The 21583-nt window shown below is 40.0% G+C and overlaps 2 protein-coding genes across 2 annotated transcripts in view; both read right to left on the reverse strand.

Annotated features, from left to right (window-relative positions):
- Window positions 1-1194, reverse strand: part of nav3 (neuron navigator 3) — a 219433-nt gene extending 218239 nt beyond the window's left edge. Inside the window, exon 1 of the mRNA XM_058417161.1 lies at window positions 983-1194. The gene's annotated coding sequence lies outside the window, so the exon portion shown is untranslated. The remainder of the gene's footprint in view (window positions 1-982) is intronic.
- Window positions 1195-3405: 2211 nt separating this feature from the next.
- On the reverse strand, window positions 3406-11940 carry LOC131369920 (antigen WC1.1-like). The gene is made up of 6 exons (XM_058416797.1): window positions 11526-11940; window positions 11270-11335; window positions 10628-10933; window positions 10367-10432; window positions 4149-4201; window positions 3406-4011 (listed from the first exon to the last, which is right to left on the reverse strand). The coding sequence occupies exons 1-5, from the start codon at window positions 11938-11940 to the stop codon at window positions 4191-4193; spliced, it is 864 nt and encodes a 287-aa protein (XP_058272780.1). The 3' UTR covers window positions 3406-4011; window positions 4149-4190.
- Window positions 11941-21583: the final 9643 nt, after the last annotated feature.

Consider the following 21583-nt stretch of genomic DNA (forward strand, 5'->3'; position numbering starts at 1 on the left):
TTATCAAATACACACTAACTCAAATCTCTGGAACCTTTTCAAAAGGAAGCTAACCGAATTTTTAGCCCTGTTTAAAAAAAAAAATCTTAGATCTAATCGTGTCTCTTTATCAGAGCCGGGATCGGAGAACCCGAGAACCCTAATAAGTGTGTGTAGCAATTTTCATTCATCATTGCTGATGGAGAAGATGGTTTAAACTGGAAGCTGATAAACCTTCAGCATCTCTGAATTCCTCTGAGGGTTTTTATGTTGCAGTTGTTGTATTTTTTTTAGTCTAACATGATTAATCTCATTAGCTGCATGTTTTCTGTCCAAAAGAAGTCCTTTTTCGTGCCCGAGGGAACAAATCAATGACAGAGGAGGGGAAAAATTGGGGCGTTATTATTACATCTAGCACAATGCACACAATGAAGCGTGTCCCATGCATTCCCACTGAAATATTCTCACCCTGACACGGAAAGTCCTTCAGTTCTGCTTTATATTCAATATGCATCAATTCTCAGGATCTCATCTGCGCCTCGTTATAATTCAAGTCTGTTCAACATTAATAATAATAAAAAAATGCAGAAAATAAATAAATAAAAAAGAAAAGAAAACGGGAGGAAAGGACAGCACCCATAGAGAAGCGCGCGCTGGTCTGCAATCGGACACACTTTTCCCGTTAACACGTCATTAGTGTGATTGTTGTTATTGATCAGATCACAGATCATCTCCAACTCATCTAAAGCGCATCACATCAGCGTTACACGTTTTTCCGAGTGTTACTGGAAAGCTATAAACAAATCACACACAATCACACACACACGCACGCGCACACAGAGGCACACGCACGCGGGCTAAATTAAAGATCAATCTGTTCGGTTTTGGATTATAAAATAATGCACACAGGTGTCCACCTGCAGCCAAAAAACTGCCCTGAATTTGCTTTAGCCGGCATGAGAGACGCTTCCGTAAGAGCTGAGAGCCAGAGCCTTTCTCTCACCTGAGACACAGAGACGCGTTGGAGTGAAAGCTGCAGTCCGGCTGATGGACAGAGTGACGGACCAGATTGCTCCAGATGATGATCCTCCAGATGTTTCTCCAAATACTTGTCCGGAGATTTGTCCAGATGGACGCTGTTGCGCAGTATTTTTTGGGGAGCAGATTAAATGAGAGTGTGTGCAGGGATCCGGGAGCGGTTTTATTTCTCCGTGCTGCCGCTCCCTCTCGCTCCGCCTGCACTTCCAAAAGCCGCCGCTGGGGGCCACTATGACGCCGAAAAAAATATTTATTCGAGTTTTATTTATTTATTAATGTATTTTCAACGACCAGAGATGGAAATTATAAGCCAGTTTGTTATGTATTCGTCTGTCCACATAAAAACAGCTGAATATTGGCTGAAATATAAGAGAGATGTGTAAGTGAATGTAAATAAACAATTAGTACACGTGGTAAAAATAAATAAATAAATAAATAAATTAAAAAAAATGATGAAATTTAATCTGATCCTCGTGGCTTCTGGTGGAAATTATTTTATTACTGACTGTTTATCAAATTCAGTGCTTCAGAAAAAGCTGTTATTACAATAATTAAATCTAAAAATAATTATATATAATGTTTTATTAAAAAAAAAAAGTTTAATTCTATAATGTAATCTCCTAAACCAGGGGTTCTGAAATATTTCACAGCCACAGGCTGCAGGACAATTATTTATATTTTTCAGTAGAATTTCTAAATGTCCATCCAATGAATTTCCATTTCATAAGCCATTTGTATTCATTTAAAATTAAATTCAGTTTGATGTTGTTTATAAGCTTAAACAGATAATCTGGGTTGTGATTTCCACTAGAAAATAAAATTAGAAAAATCATAGACCCCTTTGTAATATTTCATGAACTACAAGAACCCAGTTCTGTCCTGAATCCAGTAAACTACCAGTTTATCGATTTCTATTATTTTTGTGATGTGGAACAGCTGGAAGGTAGCTGATGAGTAGTCTTGACATTGACAAGGTCAGTGCTTTTGTGTGTATAACTGCAAGGTGTCCAGGTGAGGGGGGAAGCAACTATAACGGATGGTTCCTGGAAGCTCCACCCACTCAGGGGGTTGTTAGATGCCCCGGGGTCACAGGTTGCTGCTGTTCTTGTCTCTGTATTGTATCATGGTCAGGTTCTTGGGGTCAAGCTCATGAATATAAGAGAAAGCATCATCGTTCTAGTTCTGTAGCAAAGCCAGGTACATAAGGGAACAGAACTGACTTTCTGAAGTCAGAAGGTCAGGGTTCTGTGGCCATCCACCCTGTAGCTCCTCCCGTAATAAATAACATTGTGTAGGCAGCCAGCTCAGTGCCTTCCTGCACTACACCATTCTTCTGAGTGGATAACAAACTGAATTAGATGATCTGGTGTCTACAGCATTATACCATGACCTCTCAATAACTAAATTCACTCAGGACACTGGAGTGGAATCATAATGAGGCTGAATATCTACAGCGATTGAATTTGCTCACCTGCTCCTCTTTTTTATAAAGGCATTACAGGCGTAGACAAAGTAAAAAACATATAAAAAATATATTTTTATTATCCCAGACGTTTTTGTCCATTTTGTTCTTGATATTAAATTGTTTTGTTCATTTACTGATTTATTGCATTTTTGGAAATAATTGATTTTATTGTGCAGATTTCTGCCACCAAGTGCCATTTAAATAAAGGTGATGTGACTTTTCTGTGTCGTAACTCTGACTTTATTACGTGTTCAAATTTTAGTGTTGAGTTCGAAAGGTTACTCAAATAAATAACACACAAAAATACGGAAATATCAGAACAGGAGTAGACGCTGTGAGTATTGTGTATACAAGACATGTTGTTTGTTGCTTGAAATACTCGGGCTTTTATTTTTTACTAGTGAATGATTCTGGAAGATTTAAATCATGAAAATCATAAACTTGTAGACAAAGTAATTTATGTTCATTTTGTACATTCTGGAGATAACATGATCTATTACTGAAGTCCGCCTCAGAGTGTGAACTCTGAGTTTAGAAGCACTTTGCTGCCATCTGCTGGATCCTATAAGAGTGACTGTGATCATGATACTGTATATTAGGAAAAACTCTATAATTTTTTTTTTTAGATATTAAACTATTAAGTCAGTCTCCTGTTAATTTTGTTGTGATTGTAACTTTAGAACAGATTGTGTCCAGGCAGAACACGTGATATGTGGACAGAGTGATCGAGGGCAGTTTGAATAAAAATAATAAAATTTTCTCAATTTATGATTTCAACATTAGGTTATGCATCAATCATTTTAGATATTCCTAAATCCTGTAACATCTAGATCTAACAATCTAACCTAACTAGAAATTTAAAATGCAAACTTTTCAGAGGAATTCTCTAATATACTGAATTGTACAATGAACATAAAGGCCTCTTTGTTTTATTAAAATAGTATTTATTTCAGAAATAGCAAAAAAAGGTATTATAATTACAAACACATTTCTAAAAACACTGAATAATAGAGTCAAGATTCACTTGTTTGTCACAAACTAAAAATTATACAGAGTAAAACTGCTGAAAGTGAAATTCCTGGTACAAAAGGCTTCTTCTTAACTGCTCAATATTACAAGGTGGATGTGAACACAGCACAGCAGAACACATAAGGCAATAATATTGTGCAAAATGAATAAATTTCAGTTAAACAAGAATGTGAACATCACTGTTTTGTTTCAAAAGGTTTCAGCTAAGATTAAAGTCATTTAGACTATAATGAATAATCACTGAGATTATTGAGGTGAGATGTGAGTGATATTTAAGCTGAGTGATAATATTTATAGGACTGATAGTGTAATGAAAGAAGAGCACAGCTGGTTAAGAACCAATAGGTGTGAATTAACTCTCTCTAATCTTTTTGCTAAGACGGAGAACAAGGAATGTGACGGTGTTCTGTGTTGTAGTCCATGGTTGGTCATGTTTGTAGGCCACAGTGCATTCTGGGTATATTGTAGTTGGACACAGTTTCAGGTGTTGAAGTGACACACTTGGAAGATGACAGAAAGAGGATTAAAGTTGTTTTATATAGCTGATATTTATATTATCAGAAATAATATAATCATGCTTTCACTGTACTGCTTGTACATTTACATACATTAACCACATAACCAAGAAGACACTCACTTTGTCTCTCCTACATCCTGTTCCATAGTGATGACATCATCATTATCTTCCATCTAATGAACAGATAAAGAAATACAGTGGACAATTTTCCTATAACTGGATGACCCAAAATGTTTTATTCTTTTATTTATACCACAGAAAGTTGGTACTGATTACCAAATAGTGAGATTTTAGTCAATTCCTGTTATCACTTATATCAGTAATAAACAGCCAGGATGTGATTGTGTCTCCACCTGATTGTTGTGTAGCTCTGTGACACCACACCATGAGAGAGGCATCTGTGATGATTAATTCCACTGATGGCTACTGCTCCACAGTGGACACCTTTTCATAGGTAAGTGTCATCATGTAGCATCGTTTCAGGTAACACCACAGAGGATGCAATAAAGAATCAGAGTTACTAAATAGTCAGAAACCTTATATCTATCTATCTGTAGACCTTCATCTTGTCAAAATTAAGCAAGACTAAGTTATCCAACATCCAGTGTCTTTTAATTTTATTAAGCTGGTGTCTGTCATCTGGCTCTACTAAAATATATTGTGAACACTGTGATTGATATATTCTATATCTAGGCACGCTCTGTCCAGGGCTGACTCTGGCCCTTGGCTGAGTTTGTGTCACCGTTTATGACCTCATCTTATTTCCGTGATATTCTTTGTTTTGTTCTAGAGATTCTTTCTGTTCTGTTTTGGGAGCATGTGCTGAACACAGTCACACTGACAGTTCCATCTTCCGCATCTTAGATAGGCCTTTTCGTAATAAACTCACAAAACTGCCAGAGAACACGTCACCCACCACGTCTGTTTCTGCTGATGTCCTTTGTTTACCTATAGACAATAATGAAAATTATACCTTTCTTCTGTATAAATACTCCCTGTTTATCTCATTAAATTTCAAAGAGTTCTGCTATTCAGTCACTGTCTCTGTGTGGTTCTTTAGCATCTCTTCCCTGAATTCAGCTTTAGAGGCGGCAGCAGCAGCGCAGCTCAGGATTTTCTCTGAGTGAACCCGAAAATTCTAACAGTGATATGTTTTAATGAAGACCTGCACAAAGTTTGATCCCTTGGATTGGAGGTAAAGATTGCTATCACTCTACTGATGTGGTTATATTCTCAACAAACTCACAAACCCACAAAAACTGCACTTCTGTGGTAGTTTTGCTGCTAGTTAATTTGGTTAAAAGTTTAATTTCTTTCCTTCTGTTGAGAAATATGCTAATTCTCTATAGTGAACTTCTATATTCATGCAATCTGGAAAGTTACCAGTTCAGTTAAATGACAATTATGTTCTAACATTTGAGTGATATGTTTTATGGTGCATCATTATACTTAGGTGCTAGTTTTTGTGAGCCTACATTTTCTAGAATGTAACAGAACTATGACTCAAAACTTGAAGCAGCCTTGGTTTCAATACAGAATGCTTAGCCCTAAGTTAGATATAGTTAACTTACAGCAGAACAGTGGTGCTAACAACGGGAGATGAATGCAAAGTCCAGATAAGCTTTATAGGTCTGGAGTTGACAGCAAGCAGGCTCCTATTCCTCAGGCAGCACCAGCAGCTTGACAAATGGCCATAAAGTGGAATGAAATCACTGGGTCAATGCTCCCTGCATATTAGCACACTGAGTATGTTGCTTGGCCTCTATGCACAGTTAGCAGAATTATCTCCCCATCCTCCCCTTCTGGGAATGTAACTTCACCACTCTGCTCCACTGAGAACATTGCTCCATCACCCAGCTTGGCTGGGGTTGATGCTCCACCACCCTCTTTTGGTCTTAACTTTTGCTTCCCCTCTACCTTGTTTTGGTTGGCGCTCCCACCTCTGGCCTCATATTGGGTGTCACTCACCTCTGTGGCACCGGTAGGGATGTCAATCTGCCAAGGGTCCAGGTTATCCACTTATCTCAGCTTGCATTCACCATTTGTTTCATTCACCATTCACCATGGCTGCTCTACAGGTTTTCCCACTTCATCCTATTGTTACACACTCTCCACTGGCTTCCTGTAGATGCCTGCATCAGATTTACTGAGACTTGCTTAAAAATAAAAAATCCCTCCTACCTTAACACACTCTTCCCAAACCCATTCTGAACCAATTCTCTGCTATCTTCTAGTACTGCTTGATTTGAACCACCATCTCTCGGGGTACAAGGAAGACATGTATCAAAGTTCTTTTCTGCCCTGGCACCAACTGAACTTTATTCATCAATCTGGATTCACTGGATGTGTATAAATGAAGACTAAATCACTATTTCTTCACCAAGTTCCAAAATGGCAGTGCAGCAGTAGCACACAGCAGCCACTCCAGTTCCAGAATGGTGCTATAGTACAGTACAATACAATTATTCATACCCCTGGCAAATTCTGACTTAAAGTTACTTTTATTCAACCAGCAAGTTTTTTTTTGACCGGAAATGATACAGGCTTATCCCAAAAGATAATAAGACGATGTACAAGAGGGATCATTGTGGAAAAAAATATTTCTCGGCTTTTATTTACATTTGAACAAAAAATAGCATGTCCAAAATTATTCATACCCTTTGCAAACTGTCACAGTCTATGGGAAAATCCAAAGTTCTATACCACTCCAAATAGTCCAAGCTGTTCTAAAGCATCCTAATTACCCTGATTCATTGGGAACAGCTGTTTTAATTAACTCAACAGGTGAAAAACAGAAGCTCTCTGCTGTTGGTTTGTGGACAGTCATGGCTAAGACAAAGGAGCTCACTGAGGACCTGCGGTTGTGCATTGTGGCTGCTCACAAGTCAGGAAAGGGCTATAAGACCATACCTAAATGTTTTGAAGTTCCAGTGGCTACAGTGCAAAGTATTATTAAAAAGTACAAGAGATTCCGCACTGTGAAAAATCTCAGAGGACGTGGTCGGAAGCCAAAAGTGACACCTGTGCTAGCCAGGAGGATAGTGAGAGAGGTAAAAAAGAATCCAAGGATCACCACCAAGGCCATCCTGATGAATCTGGGCTCTGCTGGTGGCAACATCTCAAGGCAGACAGTCCAACGGACACTGCACACTGCTGGGTTCCACGGACGCAGACCAAGGAGGACACCACTTCTCCAGATAAGGCACACAAAAGCCCGCTTGGCCTTTGCAAATGCTCATCTGGACAAAGAAGAAGACTTCTGGTCTTCTGTTTTATGGTCAGATGAAACAAAAATTGAATTCTTTGGCCACAATGATGTAGCCTTCATTTGGCGTAAAAAAGGAGAAGCCTTCAACCCTAAGAACACCATCCCCACTGTCAAACATGGTGGTGGGAACCTAATGTTTTGGGGGTGTTTTTCAGCCGGTGGACCAGGGAACCTAATCACAGTAAACGGCACCATGAAAAAGGAGCAATACATCAAAATTCTCAACAACAACATCAGGCAGTCTGCAGAGAAACTTGGCCTTGGGCACCAGTGGACATTTCAGCACTACAAAGACCCAAAACACACAGCAAAAGTGGTGAAGAAATGGTTAGCAGTCAAAAGCATTAATGTTTTGCAGTGGCCCAGCCAGAGTCCTGACTTAAATCCAATTGAGAATCTGTGGAGGGAGCTAAAGATGAGGGTGATGGCAAGGAGACCCTCCAACCTGAAAGAGTTGGAGCTCATCGCTAAAGATGAATGGGCAAAAATACCAGTGGAGACATGCAAAAAGCTGGTCAGCAATTATAGGAAGCGTTTGATTGCTGTAATAGCCAATAAAGGCTTTTCTATTGATTATTGAGAATGGTATGAATAATTTTGGACATGCCACTTTTTGTTCAAATGTAAATAAAAGATGAGTAATAATTTTTTCCACAATGATGCCTCTTGTACATCGTCTTATTATCTTCTGGGAGACGCCTGTGTCATTTCTAATCAAGAAAAAACTTGCTGGTTGAATAAAAGTAACTTTAAGTCAGAATTTGCCAGGGGTATGAATAATTTCGGGCTTGACTGTATATTCTATATACATATTCTATATACATATTATACCTTACCTTATTCTATTTATATTTTATTATATATTTTTTTATATTTTATTTTACCTACTGTAAAAATTTTAGTTTTTATATTTTATATTTCATCCTTGTCTTTTTTCTGTCCTTATTCCTTTTTCCTTTTCAGGGGTCAAAACAGTCGTGTAAGCATTTCACTGCATATCATACTGTGTATGATTATGTATGTGTTAAATAAAATTTGAATTTGAATTTGACCCTCCACCTGGCCCTTACACACCTGGACAGAAAGGACACTAACATACTAATGCTGATCATAAACTTCAGTTCAGCATTCAACACAATTCCTGACTGGGAGACCTCAGTCAGTACGGACTGGTAACAGAGTCTCCAGCACCACCACACTGAGCACTAGAGGCCCTCAAGGCTATGTGCTCAGTGCACTGCTATTTACTTTACTGGCCCACAACTATGACCGTGGTGGGTCTAATATGCAAGAGTGATGAGTCAGCATACAGAGAGGAGGTGCAACACCTAACAGCCCAGTGTAGAGCCAACAACCTGTGCCTGAACATTGACAAAACTAAAAAGATGGTTGTCAACTTCAGAAGACCACAGAGTGACCACTCTCTGCTGAACATTGATGGATCCCATGTAGGTCAAGGTCACCAAATTTCTAGGTGTTCACCTTTTAGGAAACCTTGCCTGGTCACTCAACACCAGCTCCAGTAAAAAAAAGTCCAGCAGGATCTGTAATTTCTGTGAAGGCTGAGGGAAACCCATCTCCCATCCCCTATCCTGACCATGTTTTAGAGGGGGACCATCAAGACCATTCTGAGCAGCTGCATCACTGCCAGGTTTCGGTTTCAAGGGTTTCATCTAGGATTTCAAGACCCTATGGCGGATAGATGACAGCTGAGAAGTTCATAGGAATCTCTCTTCCCACTATCCCGGACATGTACGCCACACGCTGCATCCGCAAAGCCAACAGCATTGTGGACGACCCCACTCACCCCTCACACTCAATCTTCACACTCCTGCTATCTGGGAAAATGTACCAAAGCATTCAGGATTTCACAACCAGACTGTGTATCAGTTACTTTCCTCAAGCCATCAGACTTCTTAACACTCATAATTATACTGAACTGAACTGAAAACACACACACACATATTCAATAAACAGCTATGTTTACAGCTCCACTCATATAAACACTGTTTACACACTGTTTTACACACTCATTTCAATGCTGTTTTTGTTCATCTCTATTTAACTGCTACTGTATGTTTACTTATGTTTACAAGAAACCTCTTATTGTCTACATCTGCTTACTTGCACAATGGTCAATTACAATCTCCACACTGGTCGGTGTTATTTTATGTCCTGTAGGTTATTGTATTGTCTGTTATTGTAATGTACTTTATGTGGCTAGGACAACTTTCTTTTCAGTCCTTAGCACTGTGCTATCTTATTTAGCACCAGGGTCCTGGAGACATGTTTCAATTCATTATGTACTGCATCAGCTATATATGGTTGAAATTACAATAAAAGCTTTAGTTAAAAATTGCTGCAAAGATAACTTAATCAACATGTCAACAAGTCAACTATAAAAGAATTTAATCATCAACCATGAATAATAATAATAATAATAATATAAAACACTAGGCTTCTGAAACTTATTGATATGCTAACTACAAGTTAACCTCAAGTGGGTTAAAGGGCAAATTACTTCATTTAAATTAAGAGTTTTATTTAAATCAGTGAAAAAGAGGAAATGATTTAAGAGCTAGTGTGATATGAGCCATACTTCTGTTTAAGAGATTCTCTCAGCATCTTTCTGACCATCTTTCTGACAATACTAATTATACTGTAGGGTCAGCAAAATAGGAAAACACTGCATTAATCAAGTCCAGCTGACTTAAACTGTTTGGAAGTCAGTATAAAAATGTTGTAGAAATGATAGGATGCTGTTCTGCAGATGTTCTTGATTGATTTTCTCAGCCTTCGATTCTATGTCAATTTGAAAGGGTTTTCTCTAAGCCTTCTTTTCATGCAACAGGACCTCCATCTGATCTTGTATAATTTCAGGGAATTAACAAACATTTTCTGATTAATTTCATTTGTGAAATAAAGAAAGGGGCTGCTGGAGTTGTACTTATCATAGATCGGCTCTGACTGACCTCAAAAACATAAGAGGATTTTAATACGACACTGTCATTATAAATATTTAGAAAAGGGTCAAGTATAACAAATATTGTATTCGAACAAATACACATACCTGATTTGGTGGTGGTGGTGGTGGTGGTGGTGGTGGTGGGTGTAGCAGTGGACATGGTGGATATGTCTGTATTCACAGAAAGAAAAACACTTTCTATCACACAATAAAAATAAAGTGTCCCTGAATAAGGTTTATGACATGCTGATCAGTGTTTTACAGTTTAGGGTCTGAGCTTTCAATCAAACATCTAAGATTCTAAATAAAAGTTATCAAGTCTTATCACTGAGACAGAAAGCTGAAAAGTTAGCACACCCCTCTGACCTGCACAGGTGACTCCAGCATGAGAGCAGTCAGTGTGGTTCTTCAGGGAATGATGACAGTCCCACAGGTGAATCTCATCCCCTCGACACTTCACTCTGTTCATCCAGATAGTCCCTTCACCAGAACCCAACCAAACATTCCTATCAGCACTCAGCGCCGACCCACAGCCCAGCTGTCTGCACACCACCTGAGCGTTCCTGATGTTCCATCGTTCATCACAAACGGAGCCCCACGTAGAGTTATGATACACCTCCAACCTCCCAGAGCAGCTTCCCTTTCCTCCACTCAGCCTGAGAGACCAGTGCTCTACATCACACACATCACACAAGAGGAAACACACCAACACTGAATAACAGCTCCAGTCACACAGCTCACTACAACACCATGATCATCTCACCTTATATTATACTCAACATGGTCTAGTTTAACATAAACCTTACAGTCAATATCACAATGTTTAGATTGTTGTGTTCTACAAAAGAATATTAACCAATAATATACCAACTTTATTAAAATTCAGGTGTTTATGTTAAAGTGCTTAACATGAATTAATTTTTTTGTAAATATCTAAAGTAAAATATTCTGTCATAAACAAATACAAATTCAAGGAACTACTGTACCAAAATCTTTATATAACCTTACTTGAGCAGTGTTTCTGAGGGGGGATTGAAGAGCACTTTTCTTGTATCTGTAGAGACGTTTCATCTTCTGCCATAATAAGAGGCATTCATTAGTAAAATATTTCACATGCACTTTTAGATCTCTCAGAGCATGCAGACATTTGGTATAACTGTTTTGTGAAATTAATTTTTTTATGTCTGTAACATGTTTGAGCACTTTTCATAAATAAACATTTACAGAAACATATAAAACCAGAAGAGATCTGATCTGATTGCACCTGTGCAGGTAATACGAGCCACTTCATCATGATTATCACATCTGTTCTGTCCCCAGGGTGAAGATGGACACTGCCACAGATTAGAGTCGTGTTTCCTACATTGCAGATGATCCAGCCAATTAGGAGCAGATTTTACTCGTGCTTCAGTGTTTGACAGACTGCCTCGTCTTCCACAGTTCAGCTCTCGACACACCATGTTTACCGTCTCATCATCCATCTGATTGTAACACACATTACCCCAGGTTCCATTGTAGAACACTTCCAGATTCCCCTCACAGCCCTCTGAGAGTCGGATCTCTTTAAACTCTGGAGAGAGAAGAATGACTGAGAGTGAGACTAAATTTATTTTATAAATAATTGTTGATGTTGTAGAGACTATCATTAATCTAGCCATGGGGTCACAGTCCACTATCATTAATCTACTTACAAAATTGCACAATTATAAGGTTAATAAACCTCTGGTGCTTTATTTTGTAAACATTATGTTTGTGACACATTTCATTAACCATTAACCACAGTGTTGTTTCACCCTTTCTAACTGTCAGAGACACTGAGAATCACCTGGGTACCTTTGTGTGGGCGTGTGCACACATTAAAAAAAACTTCAACAAAGTCACAAAGTGACCTAAACACCAGGGATCAAAAATACTGAGAAATTGTACTCAAGTAAAAGTATACACTATAATAAACTTACCTGTTTAAAAGAATCTGGATAAAAAATACTGCATTCTCAAAGTAAAGCAAATAAAAACTGCTTTAAATGTATTCATGTGCATGATTAATATTACATAATTTCATCATTAAGTAATTAGAAGTAGAGTTTTCTGTAAGTAACCAATATTTGCCACTAACAGAATCTGACTTGCTGCTTAGTTAAAAGTCTTACTACTAGTCTTATCTGGCATTGGTTTAAAATAACAGACTTAAACATCAGCAGTTAACAGTAACAAAGTAGCTGTAAAAATAACCTGGAATTCATGCATTCTAGGGAGGTAAAGAATATACCTCATTTCTTTTAAACATTTTATTGAGGTAGGGCCATGGGCACATGTTCTCAAGTTCCATACCACAGTGTGGTGGATTCTACGTCTTCACACACCAATGGCTCTTCAGTCATGATAGACTCCTGAATTCAATTCAATTGTATTTTTTTTAATTCAATTTAATGTTTTTGTTAAATTGGCTTTTAACCATGGACATTGTTTTAGACTGAAGGTATTTTATACATTTTGGAGGCTACAAGTTTGATTTGGTTTCCTTCATTAGTTTTTAGTCTTGTCATCTACCTAAACTACCTGCACTGTCTATATATTAGTTGTCCATAAAGGTTCTGTGACAGGACCCTGTGCGAATCTATTTAGAGAAAGTTATGGTCAAATGCATCAATAACCAGGATCCAGTTCCTGGAGTACTAGCATTCCTACAAGGGCTGCTGTACAGTGGAAAGTATCCTGACCGCTTCTTTTCTCTGCACCTGTCTGATCCATCCTGATGTCCTACTTCTGGTTGGAGTCTTATAACTTGTTGGTGCTCACTGTTACTGAGGATGGCCCCCTGTGAACTACCTGGAGATACAGTATATGGGACTGGTGTGGATAGAACCACTTGGAGACTGGTGACTTTGAACTGCGTCTGCCTCTGGCTGGGTTATTAGAGGTAAACTTAATTTTAAATTAGGTTTGAATTTTAAACTTTATAATTTTTATAAAATTTATAAAAAAACACTATTTATAATACACGACTGTTGGATAAAGCATCCCCAATAAAATACGAAGACATGTAGACACTGATATACAATTATGCACAACATATAACATATAACATGTACATGGAAATAAAACATATACATATCTAACAGGTTTATTGTCAGTCATCACACTGTACCTGAGCAGACGACTCCTACGTCCTCATGGTGTCCACATTCACCCTCTTCACACAGCTGAAATCTGCAGTTCCACAGGGACGTCTCGTTCCCCTCACACTCCACCTCATTCAGCCATATGGACCCAGTTCCAGGACCAAACCAGGCTGGTATGTGGGTACTGAGGGCCACTCCACACTGCAGCTGTCTGCACACCACCTGGGCATCCTCAGTATCCCACGAGTCATCACACACTGTCCCCCACGAGCCGCTGTGGAAAACCTCCAGCCTTCCTGCACAGTCTCCCCCAGAACCAACCAACCTCACTCAGCCCCCTACAGAGAGACAGAGAGAGAGAGAGAGAGAGAGAGAGACAGCCAATCACACTCACTGTTACCTTATTAGAAAGGCGAGAGGAAGTCATCACACAGCCTCAATAACAAATCAGACGAGGCATCTTTCACTTTCTCCATATATATCAAAATAATAGCTCCGCCTCCCGTCTCTGAGGTGTGTGACTGATGAACAGAGCTCCGCCTCCCGTCTCTGAGGTGTGTGACTGATGAACAGAGCTCCGCCTCCTGTCTCTGAGGTGTGTGACTGATGAACAGAGCTCCGCCTCCCGTCTCTGAGGTGTGTGACTGATGAACAGAGCTCCGCCTCCCGTCTCTGAGGTGTGTGACTGATGGACAGAGCTCCGCCTCCCGTCTCTGAGGTGTGTGACTGATGGACAGAGCTCCGCCTCCTGTCTCTGAGGTGTGTGACTGATGAACAGAGCTCCACCTCATGTCTCTGAGGTGTGTGACTGATGAACAGAGCTCCGCCTCCCGTCTCTGAGGTGTGTGACTGATGAACAAAGCTCCGCCTCCCGTCTCTGAGGTGTGTGACTGATGAACAGAGCTCCGCCTCCCGTCTCTGAGGTGTGTGAGTGATGAACAGAGATCCGCCTCCCGTCTCTGAGGTGTGTGACTGATGAACAGAGCTCCGCCTCCCGTCTCTGAGGTGTGTGACTGATGAACAGAGCTCCGCCTCCTGTCTCTGAGGTGTGTGTCTGATGAACAGAGCTCCACCTCCTGTCTCTGAGGTGTGTGACTGATGAACAGAGCTCCACCTCCTGTCTCTGAGGTGTGTCTGATGAACAGAGCTCCGCCTCCTGTCTCTGAGGTGTGTGACTGATGAACAGAGCTCCGCCTCCTGTCTCTGAGGTGTGTGAGTGATGAGAGTCGATCACATCACACACTGATTTCAGAGAGAGGAAACACTCGGCTGTCGTACAGCATTAATGCCTGACAGCTGCACAGAGCAGATACACACACTGATAAACCACACTGTAACTACATCAGCTAAACATCCCTTCAACACACACACACACACACACACACACAAAGACACACACACACACACACAAAGACACACACACACACACACTCACACACTCACACACACACACACACACATACACACACACACACACACACACACTCACACACACACACACACACACACACACACACTCACACACACACACACACACACACATAGACACACACACACACAGACACACACACACACCTGTTGTTGTTTTTGCTGCTACCTGTTCAGGGTCACCACAGCAGATCATCTGGACCACATATCATCCAGTGTACATATTTGATTTGGCACATGCTTTATGTTGGACGCTCTTCCAGACACAAGTGTCGGAACCCAGAGCCCCCCTCCGGGTGGACACTTCAGGGTGGTCCTAGAGCCTTCTTCAATTACCAATATTATCCAATAGTCTTGTAGTTCAAATTAGAATTTGCAGGAAAAACAAAGAAATAAAGAACTCCTCCAGGCGTGGATGAGAAAAAGCAACCGATTTTATTTAGAAAAATATCACTGAAACTGGCACTCTGACACACTGACACAGATTCATGAATCGATGCAGTCAAGCACACCCCCCATCACAAATCCCCCAGTATTTATACCCTCTAGCCCCGCTACCTAGGCTTGCTGGGGTCGATTTTTTCTATGGATTGTTTTGACGGTCACTAAGCTTTCCCCTAAAAAACAGCCCCACCTTTCTGTGGCCTTCATACAACCTATGGGTCAGAAGTTTTAATATTGACACGTATTAGTTGTTGATCTGTCTAAACTTCAGAACTTATTTAGCCCAAAAACACATTTGTTTCATTACACCCATTACACCTTTAATTCATCATTCACCCACATGTTCCATGTATTTGATTGTTGTTCCTGTGTGGTTCATGGTGACTGGCTGGCATTTATTTAGAATTCTGAGGACTTTACCCCCATTTTTATTATCACTTTTTTCCACTATTTAGGGAGCGGACGCTACCCTTATTTTACATCAGGTTACCTATGTGATACTGCTAATATGGTCAAAGTAAAAGGGGTAAAATAGCTCTGCGTTTAGTGAAGTGTAGTTTAGTTTGGTTTACGTTGAGTTTATTCATTTATTTAGGCTAGGAGTAGAGTCAGTTTACTTTATTTTTAATTTAATTTAAATTCCTAAATCCTCTCTATTGCTTTAAGCCCTTTAAAGTCTGTGATTTCCATTACACTTACTCGGTGTGTTGTGTCCCTATGTTTACATTAACATCCGCCACTGCAATAATATTTTGCTGGCGCTTCAATAACATCTTCTCCAAACCCCCTCCCGTCTCGGTGCCTATTGTTTTGTTCTTACTTTTGCCACAAGGAGTTTTACCAACTTTCCACTTACTACGGTAAGCTACTTTTTATTTGCATGAGATGATAAGGCGTAATATAACACCTGTACATTATATAAGGGTAGTTTTAACTTTAATTTTACTAAAATAAACACTCGAGTCAGAGTCGGGTCAAATAAGACTGTTATGGTGTTCTTGCCCCTAAGCCCAAGGATTCTGGACTTCATCAACATGTTTTCTCGGTCTCAGTGGAGCCAACTCCATGATATGGTACGATGTGCTAGCCTATGCCCTTGTGATGTTTACGTCAAAGCCAGAAAGTTCGAGAATAATAACCCACTAACGATGATTCAGCCAGTTTTGCTCATCACTATTTTTGTGATTTTATATATTTTTTTGTCCTCTATAACGAACCAACTTGTTCCCTACTCAGATTTTAATTTTATCTATTTATCATAAGTTTAACTGTTGACCAATGATTATGGCAAGTGCTTAATAGTGAAAGGATTATTAGATGACCAAATAATCAAATAATCAGTAAATTAGAGACGATAATTAGATAGGCAACATGTCAGTGTATAACAATGAGAGTAAGTACTGATTAAAGTAACTTAGTTATCAAAATGAAAACAATTTATCATTAATCATTATCTGTGATTAAACGATTTACCTTGTAACGTCTGTTTTGTTTATGTTTTAATGATTAAACCTGAATCAGATCTGTCGTAATGATTAAAGGAGAGCATTCAAATTTATGAGTTGGTTAAGGTAATTTAACCTTCCCTTACTGATTAAAATCAAACGTACTTAATGATTAGATGTAGGACAAGTATAAGTTTCAGAAATTTCCAACACAAGCCTTTCTATTATCCAGACTTGGGACTGGTACTGAAAGTTAACCCCTCAGTGGCTGGGTTAGGTCCGGCTGAGAATGTAGAGATCCTGCACAAACACACACACACGCACACACACACACACACACACACACACACAAACACAAACACACACACACACACACACTCACACACACACACAGACACACACACACATACACACCCATGGTACACACTCCAGTAGAACACATTATAATATGTTTTATGTTTCTGCTGGGATGTGACTGTCATTTTTCCATTTTTTTTACTTTAACAGTTACAGTTGAGTGATGTGGTGGAGACCAATGAGTTTATATCATATTTATATTTTTAAAAATATATATTTATTTCATATTTATGAAATTGTATGAATATACATATGTTTAGGTTATAATTCAGTTAGAATTTTTTTTGTAATGTTTCAATATATATTTGAATCCATAAACAACCAAAATGAAGCCTCATGATTTTCTCATTTCTCATTATGGATTCTCATGTTTCAGTTGTTTTGCTCAGTTAAAAATCTCCATAGGATCCTATAGGCCAGGGCTGGGCAATTAATTTCTACAGGGGGCCACATAACAAATATGAACTGTTGGAGGGTTGAACCAACGATAACTTGAACTTAATTCTGCTCAATATTAATTTTCTCCCATTCTAAAAAGCAATAAATGATATATTTTGATTAGCTGCTACTGGTAATCAGAAGAATAAGGATATTCTGTAAATATTTATGTACATCATTGCATCACAGTTTCATTTTATTTTTAACTTGTTAAAAATAGGGGAACGTTCTCAAATGCTCCCTTTTTCTCTGGGCATATCAGGGCAGCAGAGTCCACTTTACTTTTCTAGTGATTTTGTGAGATATGACATAACCAGTCTGGACAGCTGCATCTCTGGGTGTGGGAAGTTTTGTAAAAAGTCCTTGTCGGGTTTTCAGCGTGACTAGCATAGCCTCCGACTCTTTTACGTACTCTTCATCACACAAGTTCTTGTATTTCTCCTGTTTGGTCACATAGTGGCGATTCAGATTGTAATCTTTGAACAGTCTTTGCAGTCCATGTCTTGTTGAAAACGCGGCATTCGGAATCAACTTTTCTTTTTATAACAGCAGCTGACATTTTTAGGGGTATCTGACCAGCAATAACGTGCAGCATCACCTGTTACTGTTCAGACACGCATGTCCATACGGAAATAATAAAACGTCAGGCTTTTCAAAATAAAATCAACACAGTTGTATTGCGTGCACAGAATAAATACTTGTTTGTTTATGTTTATGACTGACTTAACGCGGGCCGGACAGGGACGTCCAAAGGGCCGCCTGTGGCCCGCGGGCCGTAAAATGCCCAGGTCTGCTATAGGCTGTAACCATAAAATACAATTTTATGTCATTTTCCCCTCCAGACACTCAGAGACTCAATTCCAAGGCCATCTGCTGGTTTTTGATAAAACAGAACTGAAATTGTGTCTTTATTTGTTTTTTTTTGGTGAAATAATGTACAAAAATCATGTTTTGTGTGAAAGGGATCAGAAGAGGAAGCTCCACTGCCAGGAAAACTGTACATAATCAGAGCTAATCAACAAGTTAGGATGTCACTCTATCTTTTAATTTATCATTTTTAATCAATACATTTTGTATTCTCTAGTATTGAACGCCTGTGGTGAGACGTCTGGCTCAGCGTAACTCAGCTGTATTATGAAATACTTCACAGCCTTGAGGAACTGTTTGGAACAGACTGGGAGATGTTTGATAGTGTGACAGAAGATGATGTTGGAGTTCATGGTCCAGAAATTGAGTGTCCACTCACTCCTGCTCTGATGGAAACAGTAAAATCCATCTTTAATCCTCTCACAACATCTGACTGTTATGGCAGAGATATTTATTTATCTTTGGTTCAATATTTTGAAAGTCTTTAAAAAACACAAACATCTGTGTTAGACCATTGTAAACATTTATATTACAAATTGTGTACATATTTTGAAAATTGTAGCTGTAACACAAAGCAGCACAATGAATGAATTGTATGAAAAGTAATTTGTAAATGAAAATTTAGAACAGTGAATGATTTTGTATTGTTTCTTTAACAAAAATTCTTTGGACAAATATTGTCCAACACTTTTACTTGTTCATTCATTCATTCATTCATTCATTCAGTTTTATTTGTACAGCTCTTTTAACAAAGAGCATTGTCTCAAAGCAGCTTTACATAAGAAACAACATAAGAAACAACAAACAGACAAACAGTCCTAGATGTTATCCCAAGTGAGGAAACCTGAGGCGACTGGAGTCTGGATACATTTCCATGACTTTTGGAGATCGTAGAGCTGCAGGCCTTTTTGCAGCTGATCAAGCATTGGAACAAATCTCATAGTGGAGTGTAAAATAATGGCTCTAGAGGCAATTTAATGGTTACATCAAACCATTGTTAAAACATTAAACAATATTAAAATATATACAGAATAACTCAATTTTGATCTACTGTGTGATAAACTTAATGCTTTTTGGTATTTACTGTACTACATTTCACAAGATTACAAATGCAGTTAAAATTAAACATTTTTGTACTCCTCGAAAAATAAAAATTATAGTGGACCTGATGATGTTGCTTTTCATGTCAGCAGACACTTTTCCAGTGTATCCACAGCTTAAAATCTCATCTGTAAGCTCACTCATGTCATCTGTTGAGTTATATACTAAATACAGAGAAATAGAATACAGTCTTAGTGGCATCCCTGATTTACTTTTAAGAGTTAAACATTACTATATATAACTTGCATATCTGGTTAATATTTTATCTTCTCAATGATCAGGGAGAATTCCAAATCTGTGATGTCACTGGTAGTCACCTGTATACTGTCATAATCTCCAGAGCAAAGATATTGGAAACACCACTGTGCTGGGCTGAGTATTCCTCTCCTTCATCTTACTACCCGTATCGCGTTTTGCTCAATAAACATACCCCACTCGGGGTTTAAACTCCCTGTTTGTTCCTGCCTGGTATTTATGACAGAAGACCAGACCGACGAACAGCATGGAACCAACAGACGCTGACCCCATTCAACAGCTGGTCAGCGTGTTGCAGCAAGTGCTCCCCGCACTTCATGAAACCACCGCATCTTGGCCCACAGCCGCAGCACAACCCACCGCGGCTACTCACGCGCCGTCTGTCCCGGAAACTGTGTGTCTTGCCAGTCCCATGGTCAACCCTTCTCTCTGGCTCGGCGGAAGATTGCAGTGGCTTCCTGCTTCAATGCTCTCTCGCACTGGAAATGCAACCTTAGTGTTATGTGATGGACAGGGCTAAAATCGCATTCATCATCTCCCTTCTCACAGGTAGAGCGCTCTGTTGGGCAGATTCCCTCTCGCAGAAGAACGGCCCAGTTCTCCAATCCCTGGACACATTCACTGCTCACTTTCGAGAAGTTCAGTTTCAGAAACTGCTCAGAGAGGCCGCGGCGGGTGAGCAACTTTACCATCCAAAGCAAGGTAAAAGCTCCATACATGATTACACCATACAATTCCGAACTCTAGCTGCTGCCAGTAGGTGGAACGAGCGCTCCCTCCTAACCACCTACAGACAAGGGCTAGAATCTAATTTACATCTGCAGCTGGCAACGGTGGATGACTCCATTGGACTAGAGCTATTCATACAGAAGGCTATTCGAGTTTCTGAATGCAGGAAGCGTTGTATGGAAGGCCAATGGGCTCAACATTCCCCAAACCTCCACCGCTGACCAGAGTATTTCCCCTCTCCAGAACCAGACTCGGAGCCTATGCAAGCGGATCACTCAAGATTATCTCTCTCTGAAAGACAATGCCATCTGACCCAGGGTCTCTGCCTGTACTACAGCCAATCGGGACATGCACTTCCTGCATGTCCCATTCGTCCAGCACGCCCCATGGTGAGTGCAATTTCATATCCTGCGAATCATTTAAAACCACTCACCACTCTCATAGAACTGACTACTGGCACCCACTCTATTTCAGTTAATGCACTCCTTGACTCTGGGTCAGCCGGCAACTTCATCTCCGCCGACCTCGGCCGCCAGATGAGCCTCAAGAGAAGCACGAACCCTGTCGACTACCGGATCCATTCCATCACCGGTAGCCCTCTAGAATGGGGGAAGATTTGTCACATTGTGGGGCCCATCAGTATGAAGGTCGGCGCCCTCCACTCAGAAACGATCCACTTCCTGGTTCTGGAGAGATCCACCTCAGAGATCATACTTGGATGTCCCTGGCTCATCGAACACACCCCTACTATCTCCTGGACCACCGGAGAGATTCTGAAGTGGGGAGAGGGGTGCTTCCATGGATGTTTCCCCAGTCTGCCCATCCAGCTTCCCAGCTTGTCCATTCCTCCTCAGTATTGCGACTTCCAGGATGTGCTCTGTCCTCGCCAGGCATCCAAACTACCACCTCATCAACCATGGGACTGTGCCATCAATCTCCTTCCTGATGCCCCAATACCCAAAGGCAAGATCTGCTCTCTGTCCCTACCGGAACATCAAGCCATGGAGGAGTACATTCAGGAAGCACTGAAGCAGGGTTACATCCATCCATCCAAGTCCCCGGCTGCCTCTAGTTTCTTCTTCATGGCCAAGAAGGATGGAGGTCTCCGCCCCTGCATTGACTACCATGCTCTTAAA

The sequence above is a fragment of the Hemibagrus wyckioides genome, linkage group LG19 (assembly GCF_019097595.1).
Source record: "Hemibagrus wyckioides isolate EC202008001 linkage group LG19, SWU_Hwy_1.0, whole genome shotgun sequence".
In the NCBI taxonomy this organism is placed as follows: domain Eukaryota; kingdom Metazoa; phylum Chordata; class Actinopteri; order Siluriformes; family Bagridae; genus Hemibagrus; species Hemibagrus wyckioides.